Genomic DNA, 22,394 nt, shown 5'->3' on the forward strand with positions numbered 1-22,394 from the left:
TTTCTACAATTGGTCAAAGTTACGATGTACGCAATGAGGATCCCATTACCCATTGATCACTGAAGATGAGTGATGATGCACTGACCTTAATGGTCATCGCTGGTGATGATCGTGAAAAACACAGAAACCATCTTCCTAGTTATTACGAATGTTCAAATCTTTCAACTACAATACAAAATAAAACATTCAATCCCCAGAGCATAGCCTGTCCCAGACAGCATTGTCCCCATACTAAAACACATTGTTATGCAACATGATGACATGTCGTGCCATGTGAGCTTGTTGGGACACTTTCTCCCGATAGTAGTCTGAAGGTCTCAGAGGATTCTACAGTGCCAATGGTCAACTCTCAGCACCATTGAAGTGAATGAGAGCTTAACAGATCTGGATTCTGCATGATGAATGCAAGCATTAACCACGTCACATTGTTCCCATGTTTTTAAAATGCGTTCTATTGCACAGCTCACAAATAACTGGTGTCTCATACACATACCTTCAACTTGCCGCATTCACTAGCAGCATTGTAAGTTGGTTTCATATAAACAAGCCTCATAGAAATAAGACTCATGTTCAACACATATACAGTGAAAGTAATAGGAAAATAGGCTCTTTAACTAATGAACAACCTAACTTACCTCAATGGTACAGACAGCTGATAGTTACTCAGTTAAAAAATTTACAAAATTGTGCCACTGGATCCTACCCCAAACATGAAAAATGCAATCCACACACTAACACCCCTTCCATCCTTGAGATATTCTGACTAAAATTTTGCATGCACTTCTCAGTTACTTCATACAAAAGTCAATTGAATAAAAATTTTGTTGGATATTATCCATCGTCTAGTAAATATAAAACGTAAAACGACGTTTCGGAGATGGGACTCAATCTCCGTCTTCAGGTTCCTACACAGTTGGGCCCACTAGATAGAGCTAATCCCTATCTCCGGATGGAGTCCCATCTCCGAAACGTCGTTTTACGTTTTATATTTACTAGACGATGGATAATATCCAAGAACATTTTTATTCAATTGACTCTTCACCATCATCAAGAAGTTTTGGATTTGATATTTTCATACAAAAGGCTGTCTACTATGTACATAAGCTCCCTTTCCTTGCCATCTATTATGCTTTTCAGCCGAATTGGCGGCTGGAGCGTGCACCAATCACATGTACTGTGCCTTGGTAGGAAGTAAAGGAGTGAGGTGAAGGGGCGAGAAGGTGAGGAAACAACATACAGTGGTGCAAGATACAGAATTGGTTACGAGTGAATGGTTATATCACTACTCAAAGTACACGTAAGAACTGGGAACAACGCAGTGTGGCTGCCTATGCTTCTAAAACGGGGTTTCTGAATAGACTGAGGTCTCCCTGCTTACCACCAGACCTTTTTTTCGGTGATTGGTCACTCACAAAGAGCAGAACTCGACTCAGCCGCCAATTCCGCTGAAAAATACTATAGAACACTACATTACCAAAATTGTATCAACACAGCACATCATTTTCTTTTATTAGGCACTTATTCGTCAAGTTCACATCATTGGCATTTGTTAAAAAACACACACACACACACACTTCATCGTGGCTGATACATAAATCTGTTTGCATCCAGAGTTCTAGTTCCAGAGATCAGAAGATTGTTCATGTAAGCCTGCTGCTGCATTGATGGCACTGAGAAATCTGAAAGAAATGGATTTTTATGCTGAACAGAAACATTTACAGTTTCTACCAATGAACTTCTCCACTGGGGTGGTTCCCTCATCTGTGGAACATTCTCCTGAGAAGACAAGGACAATGTATGATTGACAGGAAATGTGCTTGATTGTACATAGGAAACTGGAGCCATACTATGGTATGGAAAAGAGCTGCCATTTTGATTACTAGAGCTGCTCTGTGGTAGAGCAAGAGCCGAGGAGCTGTTGAGAAGAGGAAGAAGTGGTGCAGAAGGTGCTGATGTGATGCCTCCTTTTCTCACTGCCCATTCATCCTTAAATACTTGTACAGTTAAAACAGACACCAGATTCGAAAGTCGATCCACCACATGTGCCAATACCAATTGTTCATCTGCATCTCGACGGACTCGAACTTGCAGTGAGCCAGCCTAGAAAAATGAAACAAAGTTGATGAACCTGTCTTCTATAGGATGAAATAAACCAAATCCTTGGAGCACAAATGGTCAACCAACTGGAATTTATTTAACAAAACTTAGTAGCAGACTATATAGTGTCATATGATAAACTGATGAATGAATTATGAACTGGAAAGGAATTGTAGGGAAGTGGAAGTCTTCACTGTCCTTCACAGAACCTGAAGGTTCATATCATGCTCAAGAAAGCAACCAAAATGTTTAACAATGTGTTTTGATTAAAGATTTTTTCATGGAGAAGCTAGCATGACAGTGCATTTAATATGAAGGAACATGCTGTTAGAGATGTTACAAACCATATAGGTGTGACTGATTCATCTAGAACAAAGTGCACAACATGTAACAGAGTGTGACATGTGAATGAGTTTTAAACAGACTCTGATGATCAGTTTCTAGTGTCTACAATTCAAAAATGATGATGAATAAGGCTTTCCATTACTGACAGGTTTCAAGATATAAACATCTGTGCATATTTTTATGTTTTATTAATAAACACTGAATCTTGGCCCTGCAACAAAATTTTTTTTTGTTTCTTTAAGTTTCACACACTGCCTAAAACAAATTACTTAATATTATTCACTGCTGTGAACAATTTCCTTATATAACTGCTTATTTTCAATCACATCATTACCAAGCAGGTACATGTACATTAAAGTCAGCAGGTACCTAGTTTAATTTTGGTAGAAGACTGTCTGCTGTAAATGGAGGTAAAATGGCTGAAGGAATTCTGTCAAAGTAAATCCTAGGACAAACATCAAATTCTGGAACAGTAATTTCCCTCTTCATCCTTCCCAACTTAAAATTATCATTCAATGATACACAACCTTTGTAGCTGATTCAGTATTATTAAATAAGTTACAAAATAATAAATTAATAAAAACAATGATCCACACTGGAGTGAAAATAACATATTAGAGCCACTGTTATTTAAATGTGCAACACTCACCATTTTTCCAAAGGATAATGTCCAAAAATGTTCATTTCTGAATTCCAATACACCATCGATGGTCAACGTCTCTCGCAAGCACCTGTCAAGCTGCCCAACAATATGGGATGGAGTGGTCTAGAAACATTAGATGTTGCTGGTGAAGGGCTGGGAACACTACAGTCAGTCTAAATTAAAACACAGTTTAATAAACAATGCAGAAAGACTACATGTGGAAGGAAACCCTCAATGGAGGAGACCAGTCACGAGACCTAATAGTTGATGGACATATAGTATTATAACAAATGCTAAAAAATGCAGTTTTTAAAAGATGAATATTTATCTGATGCCTTTCCAATTCACAATGGATAAACACAAGAGGATGCAGAAATTATTTTACAGACCATAAAACAAACTGATCTAGAAGTGAATGTAGAAATACAATCCATAATATGACTCTGGATTACATAAGATAAAAATGTTTAAAAAATCAAGTATTAGAAAATGGTAACAGGAACAAGAAACAATAAGGCATTCCATGATGAAATTCTAAAAATGGTCCTTATTCAGCTGAAAAACTGTTATTATCCTATCTACAGTCCAAAACACATAAAAGTTAAGGTATATAGAGCTATAATATTACCAATTATTTTGTTTGCCTGTGAAATACAGGAACTTCATTATTTATGCATCACCTAGTATTGTAATGTGAAATAAATGAAGTTACACTGGGCCAGGCATGTAGTTTTAATCAAAGAGAAAAGAAATTATACTAAATTTTATTAGAAAATCCTTGGAAAGTAGATCTTAGGGAATAAGGTTGCAAGGTAGATTGACATGGCTCATGATCAAGCCTAATGGGAAGTGACCAGAGCTCCAACATTTAATAACCTCTGCAATGTGACATTCATCCAAAATAAAAGTAATGACTAACTACAATAATCATTATACTACTACCGTTATAAAGTAGTCATCTAATTCTGTTAACAGCTCTAGTAATAACAACTACTATTGTAACAATACTCATATCAAAGTAATTGCATGTGTTCTTGTTAACACATCACTACTTCCCTTCTTCTATGTTATTGGTAGGGCAAAGTCTCAGCATAAAGAATGGATAACACGGTTTTCATAGTCCTTCAGGTAAATACTGGGAAAATAATCTCAAAATAAACCATGACCAAACCAAATGCATTACTCATAATTATCTTCCAATCATAGCTATACAGCATGTGCTGCTTCATCAAATTTACCAAACTAGGCAACTTCTGCCACCAGATGCAAAGTTTACATTGTCATGAATTAGATTTTCAGAATGAAATAACAAAATTTCCTCCACTATACACAGAATAATTATTCTTCCTTGGTCACCAGAGCCTCATTTCTGCATCACATGAAGATGAGGTTGGCATTATGGCAGGAGAGGCATTCGGGGACAAATCCTGTTCCTTACATACATAAAAACACTTATTACAATCTGTGCACGAAAATTGTAATTCATAATTCACCACTGGTGCAACAGCTCTACCCAGTGAGTTATAGAATTGAAACTAAAATGTGTTATACTTTTATAACTTATGAAATTCTAAGACCTGCATTTCATTATTACCAAACCTCACTTCTTATACCATTACCACTGCAGACTACAGTATTACCTGCAGCAGAACTTTCCCACTGTAGAGGCTCATGGGAAGCATTGTTGCAAATGTAACAGCCGCAATGGCAACAGCCACCAGCGTGTCCACTGTGTAACAACTTCTGAAACATTGTTGGAAAGAAACCATTTAACAAGAAACAAAAATGGATTCACGATGAAACTGAGAGAAAAATATCAAACATTTACTGAGTAGCACAAGATGAACAAATGCAAAGAATAAAAACAGAGGGACAACAAAAAATAAACATAATTTACTGAATGTCTTCAGCTGAGAGTGTAATTATGAGATGGTTCTGACAGATTTTTGCATCACCCCTTAAACTTCTAAATATTTGGCCACAACAAAATGTAAAAACATTCTGATTCACTGCAGACAAACTGCCATGTTATGCCTAGATGACTGATCACAATATAATATGTACACATTCAAATTTACTTCACTCTGCATTGCTCAGTCATATGACAAAAAAAATTAAACATAAATACTGTTAAGAAACTGAATGAAATGGTAATTGGTAAGTATCAAATAAACAGATACTTCCTGTTCAATACTGAATAATGGCCATAGTACCATGTATCCAGTGGGATGCAGCAGACATAGAACAGCAGCAGTGACAAAGCCATGATGCCAGATGAAATTTTATGCAATTACAGAAAATACAAGACTCGTTTTGTGTAAATAATGAAACTGACTATACCACATTGGCAGGCATATTTTTATGTGATTGAGATAAATGATCAAAATGGCTCACAACATTAAAAATAATGAAATAATACTCTTGTTGAAATTAGAAAATACTTCTGTAATTAACTTTATTACAATAGCTGTGCATAAAAATACTTGCAAAACTGAACTCCTTACTACAGGCAATACTTCTGACATCAGACTTTTACTAAAATGTGACACTCTTTCCAACATGGTATATATTTAATGAAAATAAGCAGAAAAATGCATTCCAAATTAGCTTCCTATGATAGATTTTGTTTTATGTCAGGACTTGAGCCGGGATAGCTCAGTCAGTATAGTGACTAGCTACGGGCTGGACGGCCGGGGTTCGATCCCCGATGGGGGCAGAGGATTATTCCTCTAGCCTCTGCGTCCAGAAAGGCTCTGGGGCCCACGCAGCCTCCTCTACAATGGGTACCGGGGTCCTTTCCTGGGGGTAAAGCACGGCCGAGGCGCGATGCTGACCACTTACCCCCATCTAGTGCTGAGGTCAAGAATGAGTAGGAGCTATACCTCCTCTCCTCCCCAAGCGCCTACATGGCGTATAGTGGGACAGCTTTACTTTACTTTTTACTTTTATGTCAGGACTTTGTAGTGTCCATTCTAGCAACAACAGTCTAGTACATGGTGGATAACACAAAAGAAATTAAGCCTGCAAATTTATGATTATGAGTTCTTTCACACCCTTTTCACTAGAATCTGTAAACCTTCATTATAAATAAACTCACTTTAAGTGAATAAGGAGATCAGTAATAAATAAGGCTGCTGCTCCAACACAGGCCACCAGCAGCATAGGATTTATTCTTGGCAACAGAAATCCACTAAGAACAGGCACCACAGAGCATATGCTAGAAAAAGATACACAACATGCAGAATACACCCAAGCTTTATGGAACACTTGTTCATTAAACTAGTCAAGAAATTCCTCATTTTGATTTGGAACCCAAAACACTGGTATCTTCACTAATGCCAACCACAGGACATACATACAAGCTGCCCTGTCAGGATATATGCAGGAGGTTTTCCAACCAAAATTCTGTACAGTCTTTCCTCCAGCCATATAAAATACAAGTCCCACCCACCTCTTCTTTCTTGATTTAGCCTTAGCAATACCAGAAGATACACACTACACTCCTAATTTTTTTTATGCTTATTTTTGCATATCTTTTGTATTCAATTATTTACAGTTACAGTTATTTTTATAATAGATGCCTTTCTGTTTAAGTAGAGATTATTCTACCCTCCTGTTACTTCATCTGTTGAGGACCAAATATTCTCCTTAACACTTTGCCCTCAAAAACCCTCAGTCTATACTTATCCTTCCAGTTCAATCTCAGTCCATCACACTCCTGACTGGTCAACACAAACACTCAAGTCCAGCAGGAGGGACACACCTATGGCTGATGTCTGACACATGTTCTTGCAGCCAACTGGATGAGGAAGCTGCTATCACATGGTCCAGTGCAGCATTATTACAACCATAGATGACGACAATATGACTCATAAAGGCAACTCCAGTTCCCATCATCAGATGACCCCTAGCAACATTACCATCAGATAGATCAATAAAGCACAGCTTATATAGTGCTTAAAGACATGGAAAAGTTGACTTGTTTCAATAACATTCTCTTTCCGGTCAATTATCAGTCCCTGGCTGAGTAAAACTAATGTGAGCCATGAAATAGTTCCATTTCTTAAGGAACATTTCTCCTATGAATAATTTTTAGGACATGAAAAATGTATTGTTGTAACTATACAGATTGCAAATACATGTCAACAATATACCTTACCATTTCACATAATTCTGTGATGCACATACCATCTGACTGCATAAATGAGTAACTCAATGCATACTTGCAGTCATAACAACAATCTGATTCACATAAGAAATTGAAACTCACGTGTGTATTTCTGGCTGTTCAAGCACCAGTCTTTCAATACTTTCTTTAACAATAAACAAGGAACCAAGCTGAGCCAGTACTGTACTAGCAAACACTGCCAAAACTTCAAATCTCTCATATCCGAAGCTGAACAGAGGAGTTGGCCCATTTCGCTCAACCCAGATGGATAAAATGCTAGTCATCAGACTGAAAAGAAAGCAGCAATGTCTTACATTGTATTTGAAAAAAAAAAAAGTTTTGTTATTATATCTGTGCCAAATTACTGAAAACTGCAAGGTAATCAGAATTTTAATTGCCATGAATTGTTCTTCAGGTTTCAAACATGTTCTCACAAATAAATGAAGAAAGTTATTATGCACACTACACTTTAGTTCACTTCAAAGTAATTACAGAATCTTCACTGACCTTAACAAATTGAAGCCGATAGTATAAGTGTAGGCTTGCAGTGCTGCAAAAAAAACAAAAAAAACATTGGCACAGTTACAGGACAACAATCTTCAACAATGAACTGAACTGATTTTATCAGAATAGGGATAATGCAACAAACAACTTCTAGGTTACATCAAAACACTTCTGTGACATTCATACCACAAGCATTTTCCCTTGTGGTACAAACTACCTAACCAACCAATTCCTTGATAATAAAACTGTAAGGTTTAACACTATTAATATCAATGCCCACAACTGGACTCCATCTTGAGCCAGGTCAATCCAATTCACACTCTTAAAACTGCTTATAAAATAACCCTTTATTATTATCCTCTAATCTTCTTCTTGGGCTCATAAGAAGCAGATTCTAGAAGTTATCTACAAAAATTCTGCTTTTTTTCCATCACCCAAAAACATGCCCAGCTCAATATATAAAGCAATAAATTTCATTTTTCAAAGTTCATCAATATATTGCACAATCCTTCAATATAACCCCTGAATGACCAATATTACTGTGCAATATGATTTACTGCTCAGTATATTTATAGCTTACAGGTACCTAAACAATCTGTTCTTCTGTTCTAGTCACCACATAACCAATAAATATAAAGAAATTTTACTTAATCATCTTCACAATGAGTCTAATCCCTTGTTCTGTGACTAGGTGTGTTAGTCATGGCACAACGACCCAGATCACAGTCTAAACTGACATGAAAACCTCAAACTCTTATGTCATCAATTTATATTTCTGTTCCATAGTGGATATAACAAGACCCAGCACAGCAGAGTTATTCCTAGAGGCACAAAACATAAGCCATCCAAAATTCTTGAAAAAATATTATTATTAAGTTCTTGAATTTGCTGGACTCTTGAGATCTTTTTTATTGCTGCAATGGGTCTCTGTGAAATTGGGATGCTAAGAGGCCCACTGTTTTTTTTAAATTTCACACACTTTCAGATTAGATTCAGACACATACAAACTTCAATCATAGCATCAGTTTTAATTTAGAATGACAGTGCCTTCAGCATCATAATTATGGAACCCTACAAACTATAACAAAATATTTAATATTTAACAGCCATATCAACATTTCATTTAACAAAGATATAGTATCTTTTGTATTATTTCAGTATCTTTGTCTTCACACACTGTCCTGAAAATACACAAACTTTTATGCAAGTTAAACATTTTAAAATATAATGTTCTCATAAACAAAGAGTCCAGATACTTATATTATAAGAATACTGAAAGAAAAATAATTAGGTAACACATACCCATACTCTGTGTACTTGTGCACCATGCCAAAAGTATAAAGACACATGTCATGTTAAACATCACAAGAAGGCTGATGAGCTTCACCTGTCTCTCTCTTGCAAGAATTACAAACTGACTGGAACAGGCTGTCAGCAGAGAGGATGTAGGGTATGACTGAAATAGCAAACACAACAAAATCAAAGTCCTGTATATCTGTGTAAGACTTGAGGTTCTCACAGCGGTGAGTATGAAGATATCCGTCTTCTGGGTTATTGCCCTGATGACGGAGGTATGACCTCTGAAACGTTGGTTAACATCGACCAGACTACACAGCGCAATAACCCAGAAGACGGATATCTTCCTGTATATCTGTTTTTCATATATTTCATCTCTGAAGCTATAAAACAGATATTCATGAAATTATGTGACACTATACACTAGAAGTTGGATCACTTAATTACAGATATATATATTTATTATTATTATTATTTAGTGTTCTGTCTGACGACAGGTCCATATGAACAGGATCCTTCCATCCTTTTCTCGGACTGGGACCTGTTCATATACGTTCTTGGCAGATGATCCAGAAGTGGTTTGCCATTGCCTTCTTCTGTGTGTGAGTGGAGTAATTGTTGGGATGCCACGGAGAAACCGGGGAAGCCCCCGGAGGAAACCTCCGTGTTGCATAGACTACGGCCTTGCCCAACAAAAGTTATAAATTCGGGCACCGCCGGGAATCGAACCCGAGACCCCAGGATTACAAGGCCAGCGTTCTAACCGCTAGACCACCGTGGCGGTGATATATATATATATATACACACATAAACATGGTATATGGAGTCATAAACTTCACAACAATGTAAATGTGCATGCAAAAAGGAACATCATGGTCAATGTGTTTTGCAAAATTACAAATAATGTATTTGTAAAATGTAGGGTTTGAGGCTGATGTGAATATAGATGGTGATCTTCTGGAATGTTGCACACTGTTACATTTTGGCTGTGTGCCAACATTTCAGAGAATTATAATGCTTCTATCTTTGGCCTTGAAAATAAAGGCATTTTGTTCCTTCTTAACTTGGCATGCAATCAAAATGTTACATGGTGCAATAACCCAGAAAACAATTTTTTTTTTTTTTGGGGGGGGGATATCTGTACTCCAAAATGAAGCACTTTTTCACTATTTTTGTAACTGAAACAAAAACAGTTTGAATAAGTGTCTGCCTGCAAGTTACTGGACATGGAAAACCTTACCTGAGCACCAACCATGACTTACTTATTGGTTTAAAAACTGGCAAATAGTTTCAAAGGGCAGTATGAATATGAATTATGAAGGCTGAAATGAAATGGAAGGATGTAGAAACAATCTGCCATGGTCTATTCATTCACTTGGAGAGACTGAGAAAAACTTGTCATGATAATTGACCTCCTAGTTGAGATACAAAGTGAGAATTTCCCAAATATGAAACAAGATATGTAACCACTACACCAGAATATTGAGTAACATGAAATCAAAGAGATGTAACATGTGCCAAGTGAACATGAAAACCATGCAATATATGATACCTGAATAATTCATGTTCAAAATGGCCTAGATCGATGACATGACATGTAGAACGGACTCTGATAAAAATCACAAAGTTGGGTACAGAATTTACAGAATCCAATGCATTGTCAAACACAAAGCTGTGGATAAAGAAGTCTATAACATGCAACTACAACATGTGGCCTGACTGCATGATGTTATCAGTAAAACAACCTCACAAACAAACAAGGAAAATTGTGGTGATGGAAATCAATAAAAATATAATGATTCTATTAGTTTAGCTAACAGTATTAGTAATAATGTCAGCAGCACAATAATAATTGTAATTCAGTATAAACAGTAATAATAATGATAATATGGAGTGAGTACCTGAGTTTTGAAACTGGAAAAATTTGTACTAGATGCAGCAGGTCTCAAACCACATGCAACTGGCACAGTAGACTTGTTTCTGACAACTAACAGGCCCTCAAAATTAGCAAAGTAGGGTCTGAATTTAGTGGGAGTAAAGGAGGTTGCATGGAGGAGAAGAAAATTTCTTTTTACCAACTGATAATGGAGAAGCAAATATTAATCATCACATTTTCATAGTTACAAGCAGATGAAAGAGTATAGATTATAGTGATAATCTGATAATGATCATTTCTAGAATTAGACTGTGTATATATATGACGATTTCCTACATGCCATATCTAAGATTTCTCTGGAAATTAAAATTGCAAAAGAGGGAGGGAAGGTATTTTCATGCCAACATTTAGGAATCTTGTCCTGTGTTAACATATGGGAATGAGACTTAACACAAAAAGAGCAATGGCACTGAGATGAAGGTAAAGAACTCTTGTTACATAAAGGAATCTAATTGTCAAAAGAAAACATAAGTATACCTTGACTTCTGACAAGAAATCAAAATGAACACATTTTGAAATACTCAACCACATCAGACATCTCATAATCCAAAGTACGCATCTCACATTCTAAAGAATCCATCCCACAAAATGTACAAGGCAGAGTACCACCAATGTGGACGTTTCCATCAAAATGAAAACACATAAATGTTGCAAACAAGAAACAAACAAATACAAAGATTTTCTTCTTGGCTTGTTGGAAATTTCCCTACCAAACAGTTGCTAAAACTGGCCTTGAGTAACTCTTTCCTGAACCAGCTGCTGTCTATAATACTTCCACAGACAGTGATACACACCTCTGACAACAGTGTCTGGAATGAAGACAACACACCTTCTTGGTTCCATGATCCTGTAATTGAGAGAGAGGACAACTTCATAAAGTACTACCCACAGAAGGATGATCTGCATTTTCAGTAATGTTTTCATATTTCTGAAGTGGGTAATGGGATAGGCACTGTAAAGGCTTCATTACCACTAATACACATTTATTAATGAAGTAATACTGATTACTGTCAACTTCCAGATTGGTATCTTAATCAAGAGAAACGACTGACACTGAAAAAAGTAGCCTCATATAATACATTATTAAATAAATGTAATATTCTTCCTCTGTGAAAGTTACAGAGAACAAGAATTTTAATTACATGATAATGTTTTTTCTTAGGCTCTCTCAAACATAAACATAGTTCTATGCCCATTCCAAACACACAAGGAACTGCAACCTATACCATTAATACTTTGATATTCTAAGAACCAATTACTTATTATAGAAGCTATAGTTTTAAATACAAATACATAGAAACTAAAATCTGTGTATACAACAAAACTTCAAGGTGCTTACTTTCAATACTTCCCATTTCATTCGTCTTAATACCTCAATAAAAGTCTCGTTTGAAACACGAACATTCCACCACAGAATCTGACATTCGTACTTTTAAAATACGATACTTGTAACCATGACACGAGGTCAGAACCACATGGTATGATCTTGCTGCACATTCACATGGTCGTTCGTATCTGGCACAAAACCAACAGACTGTGTTACGCGTATCCCTTAATCGTAACCAACAGGATGAAAAAATACGATAAACAAGTAAATTACCATTCAGTTTTGTTGAACTGAGAATATGTTCCGTCCCTGACTCAGACATAAATCTTAGACGACAGTACAAAGAGTCGCTACATCGTAATGGATTCACCGTGATGAAGCCATTAGTTAATTCAAGACAATGCTTGCAACAGACTTTGTCATCTGTGAAATAAAACGCAAGCGACGTATGGCTGAAGTTGGCGCGGAAAGCGCGTTAACTGAAAAAGTTGTTCTTACAGTTTAATACAACCAGTAATCAATTTGACGTATATACTAGAAGGAATTAAGTTTGATTGAAATTATATTTCTTTAACTGCCCTTTCGAAAAATGGATTTTCTTGCTACAGTTCTGGTGACAGCAGGTAAAGATATTCAAGTTAATGTATATAACCTCTAAAGGGCACCAACGGTCTTCGTTTTTAAATGATTTGCAGAATATGGTTTGGATCCTACACTATATCTCATGTCAAGACGTTTGTGATCGCTCGTTGCCTGTTCCTGGTCAGTAAATAATTTAAAATTGCAGTTAAAAATACATTTGCTTTCTACTATGTTTTGTTTATAGCTTACTATGTAGCATCGAATGATAGGGTGATAGGTGAACTGTAAAGGATATGGAAGCCGTCGTCCCAATCTGATAGTTTTGGCATTTGCCTGGAGGGGCTGAGAAAAGACTATAAAAAGACCTTACGATTGTGTGTTTACAGGCGGAGGTTTGAACCGGGAACTTGCTGAATAAGCAAGAGTGCTAACCAATCGGCCCCAACGTCTTGACCCTTTTTGTTGAATATTTTTATAAAGAAATTATTAATAGACTGATAATGTGTCTGTAGATTTCGTATATAGTTCTGTGTGTGTGTAACCAATATGTGGGCAGTGAATTATGTGTATATTAATTTAATAGGTACCATAGTTTGGTAATAAACATACTTGATTTTTAATGCACAATTTTAGCAGCTCCTAAATGAGGTGTATCAATGCAAAGAAATGTTTAATAATGTAATTAGGTCTGTTGTAATGTCTGTCTGACAGTATGTTTTAATAAAGGTATTGTTTTTCTAATTATTTTATGAATTGTAATATATTGTAGACTTGTTCAACATCCTCCATACTAAGACCAATGGAATGCACCTATGTATATTTACCGTAACTATCGAGGACCATATTCTGCACTTGTAAAAGATGTAAACAGTACATGGACACATGGCTTCTCCCACTGCACGTTCTACTATGCTCAATGTACCATCCACTTTCTCATTTTCTGTAAAGATGATGATGATGAAGCATGCTATACTGATGTAGGTTGATAACAATTGATACATCTGGAAGTTGTATATAGTGTAACACAACTTGTAACAGATTTGCACTTATAAGCATATAAGACGAAACATACTTGTGGAAACAGTGAAGCATAGATATTAAAGTTTGTGGAATAGCAGAAAGGCAGTCACTGTCTGGACTGTTTAAGAAGAAAATAGTACAAATACAGGAAGAAATCCAAATGAACTGTGTAGAAAATAAGCTTATGCTAAATTAACATGAAATAAACAGCAAACTGACAGAATATACCAGCAACTTCTGGTACTTGTGAGACTTCAATAAACTGCTTTAGTTCTATGTACTTTGTTGGCTTCACTCATGAATTCAGTGTAGTGACAGGTAATAATACATTTTTGTTTGGTGTCATGTTACTGTCATGTAGTTAACTTTAATGAGGTTTTGCCTGGAATAGCTTCTAATTGCATGCAGACAGATTCAGAGGCATGTGGCTGCAGTTAGCACTCCAGTGGTTGACAGCTGGTGGACCTAACATTGCAGCAGGAGAATGCATGCAGTATTCACCAGTTTCACAATGTTTATTTCTACAATACATATATCTTGGTCCTTCAAATGCTCATCAGAATCACAGCGTTCTTAGGTGTCTCTTTTGTTTCAGGTCAGGTTGAAATACTGGACCTGAACGATAAAGTATCTGATATCACTCAAAAGATAGCTTCATTAAAGTTTGAAGTAATGAGTATGATGGAAGATTCATATGTTACATTTAATGTGCTACATCAAGAGACAATTCAGTTGGATGGCAGAGTGAAGGAACTGTCCAGTGAGATGAATCAGATCTTGACGAGAGTTGAAACTCAGGTTCATATGTAACTCTCAAAAATTAGTATGTATGGTTATTTAAAGATGCTGTTGCAGCTGCAGGTGTCACTGAATGGTATATAAGCAGAGGGATGTGGGAGGAAGTACTCAGCCTATTTGATGGCATCCTGGCAATTGGCAAACTGGTTGGAACAATGATAAAATAAGTGGCGCATATTTTGGGAATTTTGAAATACATATCATAGCTCTAGCTGTCTCAAATGAGGTATTGCTCTTCTCCCTTGATATAGTTCATGCCAGCTTCCTTGCCTTTTCATGTAGTTCACAATGTCATTTATTCTTGCTGACTGCAATGTATCATCCACAGTTAAAAGTGTTATTCAATAAACTAAGTACCAAAGTCCCTTCATACATTCATTTGGAGGATTTACAAAGGCATTGAAAATCTAGATAGTGCTATAATGATCTGGATCTAAATGAAATGAAAAAAAATTAAAAATTTATAAATATGTAAATGAATACTAAACTTTGCTGTAAGAGACCAGATGACTTTGGTGTAGATCAGAGAATAATATTAAAATGTATTTTAGAGGTGGTTGTTTGTTCCACAGACAAAACAAGGGCTTCAGAACTCAACAGGTGAATTGGAAAGGCTTTCCACATCACTCCAGGAAGCAACTATAACCATGCAACTTGTTCGTTGGTTGGTTGATATAGATACTGTCATTAAAGCAGCCAAACAGGCACAGATGCAGGATTGCTATTTTGAAGCAGCCAAGATGTTGAAGAGCATTGGTTCACTCTTGGAACAGTGTTCTGATGCTGAACTTGAAATATTTGATGCTCTAACCTCAGAGAAGGCACTACTTGAAGAGCACTTCCTGTATGATATGATGGAAATTTGGCACTCTTGCTTGAAATGGGAGGAAGTAGATCCAGAAAAGGGCTTGAAAAAAGTCATCCTGACGGTGGATAAAGAAAACACAATGAAAATGGAGCAAATGATGCAAGCTCTGAATTACTTTAAACACCTAGACTTCTATTTGAGGAAATTTGGAAACAAAGTGCTGAAGTACCTGTTGGAGCCACTCATTACACAGAAGAGTACTGTTGAGATCCACGAAGGAAATAACCTTGCCATTATTAAAGTGGAATCTTATGCTTCTTCTCCAAAACCACATTACACTGTTATCTTTGCTAATATAGGGGATGTGTTTAACTTCTTGTATTCTCATTTGAATGTTGTCATAGAAGAGAATGTGACTCTCTTAAATAAGTTGGGGGAAATGATTTCTGAAGAATTCTGTGCATTTCTCATAAAAAACTGCTTATGTGATACAATCCCAAGTCACAGTAATGATCTAGAAGCATATGAAGTTGTTGCAAAAGCAACTGAAGATTTTCAAGCTCGTCTGACTGAAATAGGTAAATTGACACATGACTTTATTTCTTTGTTGTATTATGTGTGATTTGTGCTCTTTAAGTCGTGTGTTTTCTGCACACAGGATTTATAAGCTGCAGCAACCAGTCAATACTTGAATACGCTCGGAACGTAAATATTCTTTTTGCCAATAAAACTTGCCAGCTTTTGCTAGGAAGAGCACGAGAAATCATGAAGAAGAATTTACATGATATGATGGAGATTGGTCCCATTGTAAGTGAAGTAATCATTAACATTATTCAAACAGAAGACTCTTGAAGGACATACAATTTAACCTAAATATGACAGTGGCTTTTCCCTTGCTGCACATGTAATTGTTATGTTGTCATGACTGTTTTATGGAATTCAGCAGACTTTTGCTCCACTACAGTCAATATCTTCACTATGGCTGTGATGATGATGAGGTTGGCAAAATGTAGGCAAGGCTTTAAAAGACCTGCCTGCACATTTTAAAGTACATACAGTTTCAACATTATATGCTAGAAGAATAAATACAATTTTATTATAATTTAAACAGAATACAGATCCAATTGTACTGAAATTATAATCAGTTCACTACTCTCTGAAATTTCAGTCCAGTTTGAATATATTATTCCAGTTGAGGGATAAATGCAGTTCCCTTTCCTAGTAGCAAATACTCAAATGTTTGTCCAGTCCATCACTAAAATGTTATGTCGAGTGAAGTGGCATTTTTTCTTGGCAGATTCCATCAGTGGAGCTAGTAAAAGAAGAATCGGTGGACACAAAGCATTTTGACATTCTGAAACCAGAAATTAAGTTAAGCAACAATACATTTCAGTTCCCAAAATGCCAAATTAGGTAAGTAATACTGTGCTCCCATTTCTCGTAACTCCATAAACCACCACAAACCAGTTGACCATGATAAATGTGTCTTAATAACTAATTATTTCCAGTGATCATAATCCTCCTAGTGAAACTGATAACATTCTTAGCTGATCAAGAAATTCCTGCCTTTTTATGGAAACCATGGGTTCATTATCATGTTCACAAGAACCTGATACTGACCTGATCCTGTCCATACCCTCACATCATTATCTCCTCAGGACTAATATCCTTTCATTTATACATCTCACAAGTGATATCTTCAAATATTCTATATGCACGTCTCATCTCCCCCATATGTGCATGTCCTGTGCACCATTCTTGATGATTTTATCACTTTTTAAAAAAACAAAGATTACAAATTATAAAACTCTCATTATGTAATTTTCTGTCATCTGTTACTTCCTGTCTTTGCTCAAAATATCCTCCTCAGCTCCATTTTCTAATATACCTTCAATCTAAATTCTTCCCTTTATGGTGACACAGTTCCATATCCAAAGAATCAACAGATAGTTTTGTATACATTTTAATAATAAGAAGCAGAAAATACAACAGTCTAACAGCTCCTGATATATCTGAAGTCATACCTTAAATTAAACTTTCCACTCTCCCTGCTCATAATTATTCTTTCTGCCATATTTCATAAGATTTTGGCAGTTTATTCAGCATAGACAGACCTCTGAGTGTCCATTACATGTTTTCAGCAAGTCAGCACATGAGCTGTTGATGTTAGTGTGCGAGGTACTGGATGAAGCTGTACGAAGCACAGACTTTTGCGCCATCAGGTTGTTTTGCACAGCTCGAAACATCTTTGAACTGTATAGTGCTGTGATCCCAACCCACCACAAAAAGTTTCTTGAAACCATCCCCCAACAAGTCGGTGAGTTACTTGATCAAGATACAAAGCCAGTATTTCCGTACATCTTGGATTTGGGGTATACAATATAGAGAATGCAGTATGATAATTTATTTCAAACAACGAATTTAATATGATGATTATCTGTTGCTAGCTACAGAGAGTTATCTGCTATTTATTGAGGATTTGGGTCAGTATACGAAAGAGACCACAAATTTAAATTTCATTATCATTGTGGCAAAATTATAGCTTGGTTTGGATTGGACATGTAATTTATAATGATCACAACAATAAATTAACATAGGATTTTGGTGGGGAAGCCTCTTAGAAGTGAGCCAGGCATCAGCCAGTTTTTGTCATGTTTCAGCACTGTTTCATAACAACTGCATGTACTTAGCACATCGCCTTGTGACATTAGGTCATGAGTACAGCAGTAAATTTCCTGCAGTTCTCAAGTCACACACATCCACCTTCATCGATCAGGTGACAGTGTTACGTGAACTGGGGACTAGCACATTTCTGAAGTTCATGCAGGGACAACGAAAACAGATTCTGGATATTTTGAGGAACTCAGGTAAAATATATATCATGAATGGATTTTAATAAGATCCTTTCAAATAATATCCTCCCATGTTTACTCAGGCAGAGGATTTTTCCTCTAGCCTCTGCATCCAGACTGGCTCTGGGGCCCACCCAACCTCCTCCACAATGGGTACCGGGGGTCCTTTCTCGGGGGTAAAGCCGGCCAGGGCGTGGTGCTGACCACTCACCCCCATGTAGTGCCGAGGTCAAGGAAGAGAGGAGCTATACCTCCTCTCACCCCAAACGCCTATATGGCGTATAGCGGGACAAACTTTACTTTACTTTTACATGTTTACTCAGGTCTCCTAGTGGTCTCTTCCTTTTAGGTTTTCTAACCAGGATTTTTAACAGGACTCATTTCATATCAACCAATTTTCTACATTATATCCCTAAGTTGCAAGCAAAACATTCATAATGTGTCCCATCAGCTTAATGCTCCGGTGTATCAGAACTGTATTGTGTAACTTTAAAATTTCTGCTAATGGGAATGGATTCTTTAACATCCTTGTGTCTTGAAATGGATCCAGAGGCCTCAAAGTTCTTTAGACTTCTGAATATTTTACCATGTAACATTGGGTCAAGGTCTAGTGTGGTTAAAATTTTGCTCAAATAAAAAAACAACAGATTTCAGACACATCACCCAAAAATGTAGCAGGACAACAAATATTTAAGTCTTTAGTAACAGGTAAGCAACAATTTTGAATAATACCATTGCTGGTTCAGTACTGAATTACATATATACTTACTGTACAGGTTTAGCAACACTTGGAGAGGATCCAAACATTACACCAAGCATAGAGAGAGCTGTTCAACAATGTTTGCGGCAGCTGGAATTACTCCAGACAGTTTGGAAGGATGTTCTGCCTGCCATAGTGTACTGCAAAACTGTAGGTGAGATGGTTTTATGATAACATTGTATGTATGGTATGTATTACTGCATGTTCTCCAAAGTAACACCACTACTGTACATCCTATCTACTGGCTAGCAACCAGTTGCTGGGTGTTCAGGATTTTAATATGATTGCATATGAACAGTATCATGCTGACATTTAATTATATACAACATGTTGAATGAATGTACTAGACAGTATCCCAGAGTTGTAAAATATGAGCCTGAAGAAGTAAGATTGAGAAACCTTTATAGAAAAGAAAATATTGTCTTATAACAGGCCAAGTACGCCTATAATCAAAGTGCCAACCAAAATATGACACTTGCACTACATTGTTAGGTTGCCTGCTGAATGCATTGGTTGAAGAGCTCATAATCCGAGTAACAACTGTAGAGGATGTGCCAGCAACCACTGCTGTTCACTTGGTCACAGTGTTCAGCATTGTGATTGACAGAGCTCCACAAGTATTTCAGGTAACAGTATACCACATTTGGAGGGGGAAAACAATAAAAACTCATTCTGTGTAGCAGTCTTTCTTGAGAAGCTAATCGTCACTCATTTAAGAAATATGTTTTTACAGAACCTAAAGTTTCAAGTTGGTCAAGTGTTTTAACCCAGTTCCTTTCATTGTATTTATTGCCTAAATACAGAGACATATTTACGTCAGATTCTCCGGAACCGTGGTTCCACCAATTTTTACTTTACTTACTTACCAGTCACATATGAAATGAGTAAAGTCAATGAGACTCAAAATAAAATAAAAACAATTTGACAAATACTGGAGTACATCCTCCAAATGTAATTTGGGGTTTAATAACTCTATACCTGAATCTCTTCCTCTTCCATGAAGCTCAACAGTTTTAAAGTGTTACTACTAATATGATACCTGTTTCTCTTAGGAACCCAGCGAAGTGCATCAGTTTGTAAGAAGATGGCAGAAGTTCAGAGAACTGGTTCTCATTTTGGGGGCTAGTCTGAGAGACATTGATGACAGATGGGCTGATGGAAAGGGACCTCTTGCACATGAATTCACACCTGATGAAGTTAAGCAGTTAATAAGGGCCCTATTCCAAAATACAGAGAGAAGATCAGCCATTCTTGCAAGAATAAAATAAAGTCTGTGATAAATCCAATATCTTATATTACATCTTATACTACCCTGCAACAAGCATACTACAATTGTGCACACAAATTAAATGTTTAGATATTTTGGACAGACTGTAAAATTACAAGTATAAAGGACTCAAGCCTGCATATGTTGTTGACAGATGTGTATAAGACAGAACTTCACAAGTTCCACTATCCTTCATTGTTAGAAATATCAGCAGAGGTCAATAATGAAATCAGTGTGAGCAGCAGTGGTACTCAGATTGTAATGTCTAACCATATTAATGTGAACAAGATGATTCACTGCCCAACTCTGAAGGTACTTGGTAGAAGATTGGACTCCATATATATATATATATTCATTAAAATGTTGATTTGTGATTTTTAACATAGACCATGTAGAGAAACTAATAAAGTATTAATAAAAGGTGTACACTGAATATCCATACAGATGCTGTTTATCCTAAAATAGAATCAATCTTCTTGAAAGTGACTTATCATATCCAAGTTACTTTGTTTACCGATCTGGTCACATTCTTAAAATGAAATGTATAATTATGCAATTAGAAGGTGCGAGACTAAGACTGCAAAACACTGACATTTTGAAGAATGGCCAAAGTAAAATAATAATTCCAGGAGCTGGGTCATTAGATTCTTGACAAATGTAAGTTATGGGAAGGTTATGTTTACTCCCAGGAATATGATGATGAATTGTCATTTTGGATTTACTGTTAGTCCTATGAATAGTGGGTATCACTGGACAAATCTGGCTAATGTAAGTTAAGTAAGTAAAGTTAATCACTAGTCGTCAGGAAATTCCTTGCTAATTGTCCCCCTTTATGGTTTACTTAGCCATGCTGCCTGTAGCTCCAATTATGTTAGAGGATTCATGGGTAATGAATTCAGGAGGGTATATGAAGAGTTGCAAGATGAGAAAACCAATAAATTCCAGCTAATTCCTGCCCTGGACTGGCTGCATATCAAATGCAAAATGCAAGCCTAGATGTAAGGTACAAAAAAAAAAATTTTTTTTGTAAGGGAAAATTGAGCCTTACACCCAGAGCATTCTTTAATCAAACTGTGATTGATGTTGTCCTATGACCTACTCATGTTTTCTGACATTTTTATATTCTATTAATTTCTCATGACCTATTGATGTTTATACTAACAAAGTTTTCAAAGCTACAAACCTGTTAAAACTTCAATCTAATACTGTCTTGACATACAATTTCTGCATATAAAATTGTTGATAGTTACTTACCAACAGCTTCTCTACATCATGCAGCCAATACTGGTCTCTGAAGATTGGACACCCAAGTGTACTTGTCTACTAAGATGTGATCAAATTGTCTTTCCATCAGAAATAATTCAAGCATACTTACAAATTTTGTACTGTGGGAACACTATACTCAGGACAAATGGATAATTTGATGTGACAAAGTTTACTGCTACAATTCCATTACTAGTTTTGTAAACTCATTCCCAACCAACACCCCTCACCTTTGCAATGAAATCAAGATGTTCATATGGTTAAAGAATTGATCAAATGCATGCTCTAGCTCCTCAAAACACCAGTCCTTTGTCACCACATTTTTGAACATACATTCAGATCATCACACCATCTCTTTGTATTAAATATTATACTACATTCCACCTCTAACAAATTACTCTTACAGCCACTTTAAACACAAAAGAAGAGCCATTCCCTATGATCAGCATTTCCAAATACAGGAATGTATCATGACGTTTGTTTAGTACCATTAATCACATATGACCCTTACTCCCACTAAATCTAACACTTTCTCAATACTCACAACTACGCTGCACATCTGGATGCCCTTCTCCACTATCCATGACCCAGGCATGTCATGTCCTGGTGATACCATGAAAATTACTTTTACTGTCTCCGAAGTAATCCTTCAATTCTTGAAGATTTCTGGGTTGTTGCGCTGTGTAGTCTGGTCGATGCTAACCAACATTTCAGAGGTCATACTGCCT

The 22,394-nt window shown here is 36.5% G+C and overlaps 2 protein-coding genes across 12 annotated transcripts; one reads left to right on the forward strand and one right to left on the reverse strand.

Moving 5' to 3' along the window:
* Window positions 1–1,479: 1,479 nt before the first annotated feature.
* LOC110832279 (zinc transporter 6-A) lies at window positions 1,480–13,848 on the reverse strand. 8 transcript variants are annotated; one of them, XM_022069125.1, is made up of 11 exons: window positions 12,590–12,701; window positions 12,329–12,504; window positions 11,700–11,836; window positions 9,060–9,213; window positions 7,761–7,803; window positions 7,356–7,541; window positions 6,849–6,992; window positions 6,183–6,302; window positions 4,726–4,828; window positions 3,092–3,208; window positions 1,480–2,100 (listed from the first exon to the last, which is right to left on the reverse strand). In XM_022069125.1, the coding sequence occupies exons 2-11, from the start codon at window positions 12,342–12,344 to the stop codon at window positions 1,576–1,578; spliced, it is 1,545 nt and encodes a 514-aa protein (XP_021924817.1). In that variant the 5' UTR covers window positions 12,345–12,504; window positions 12,590–12,701; the 3' UTR covers window positions 1,480–1,575. The 8 variants fall into 8 exon arrangements, with proteins under 8 accessions (XP_021924817.1, XP_021924815.2, XP_021924812.2 ...); XM_022069123.2 differs by lacking the exons at window positions 12,329–12,504; window positions 12,590–12,701 and adding an exon at window positions 13,723–13,848 and having other exon boundaries at window positions 4,726–4,825; XM_022069120.2 differs by lacking the exons at window positions 12,329–12,504; window positions 12,590–12,701 and adding an exon at window positions 13,723–13,846.
* Window positions 12,800–20,827, forward strand: Zw10 (Zeste-white 10 kinetochore protein). Of its 4 annotated transcripts, none has more exons than XM_022069118.2 (10): window positions 12,800–12,939; window positions 14,514–14,716; window positions 15,289–16,102; window positions 16,183–16,331; window positions 16,822–16,937; window positions 17,666–17,841; window positions 18,185–18,391; window positions 19,153–19,290; window positions 19,629–19,762; window positions 20,189–20,827. In XM_022069118.2, the coding sequence occupies exons 1-10, from the start codon at window positions 12,906–12,908 to the stop codon at window positions 20,402–20,404; spliced, it is 2,187 nt and encodes a 728-aa protein (XP_021924810.1). In that variant the 5' UTR covers window positions 12,800–12,905; the 3' UTR covers window positions 20,405–20,827. The 4 variants fall into 4 exon arrangements, with proteins under 4 accessions (XP_021924810.1, XP_021924811.2, XP_021924808.2 ...); XM_022069116.2 differs by lacking the exon at window positions 12,800–12,939 and adding an exon at window positions 12,957–13,078; XM_022069117.1 differs by lacking the exon at window positions 12,800–12,939 and adding an exon at window positions 14,179–14,236.
* Window positions 20,828–22,394: the final 1,567 nt, after the last annotated feature.

This window comes from Zootermopsis nevadensis, unplaced genomic scaffold (assembly GCF_977971745.1).
Source record: "Zootermopsis nevadensis isolate Lab colony 2312 unplaced genomic scaffold, Znev_1.0 Znev_ptg000028l, whole genome shotgun sequence".
In the NCBI taxonomy this organism is placed as follows: Eukaryota; Metazoa; Arthropoda; class Insecta; order Blattodea; family Termopsidae; genus Zootermopsis; species Zootermopsis nevadensis.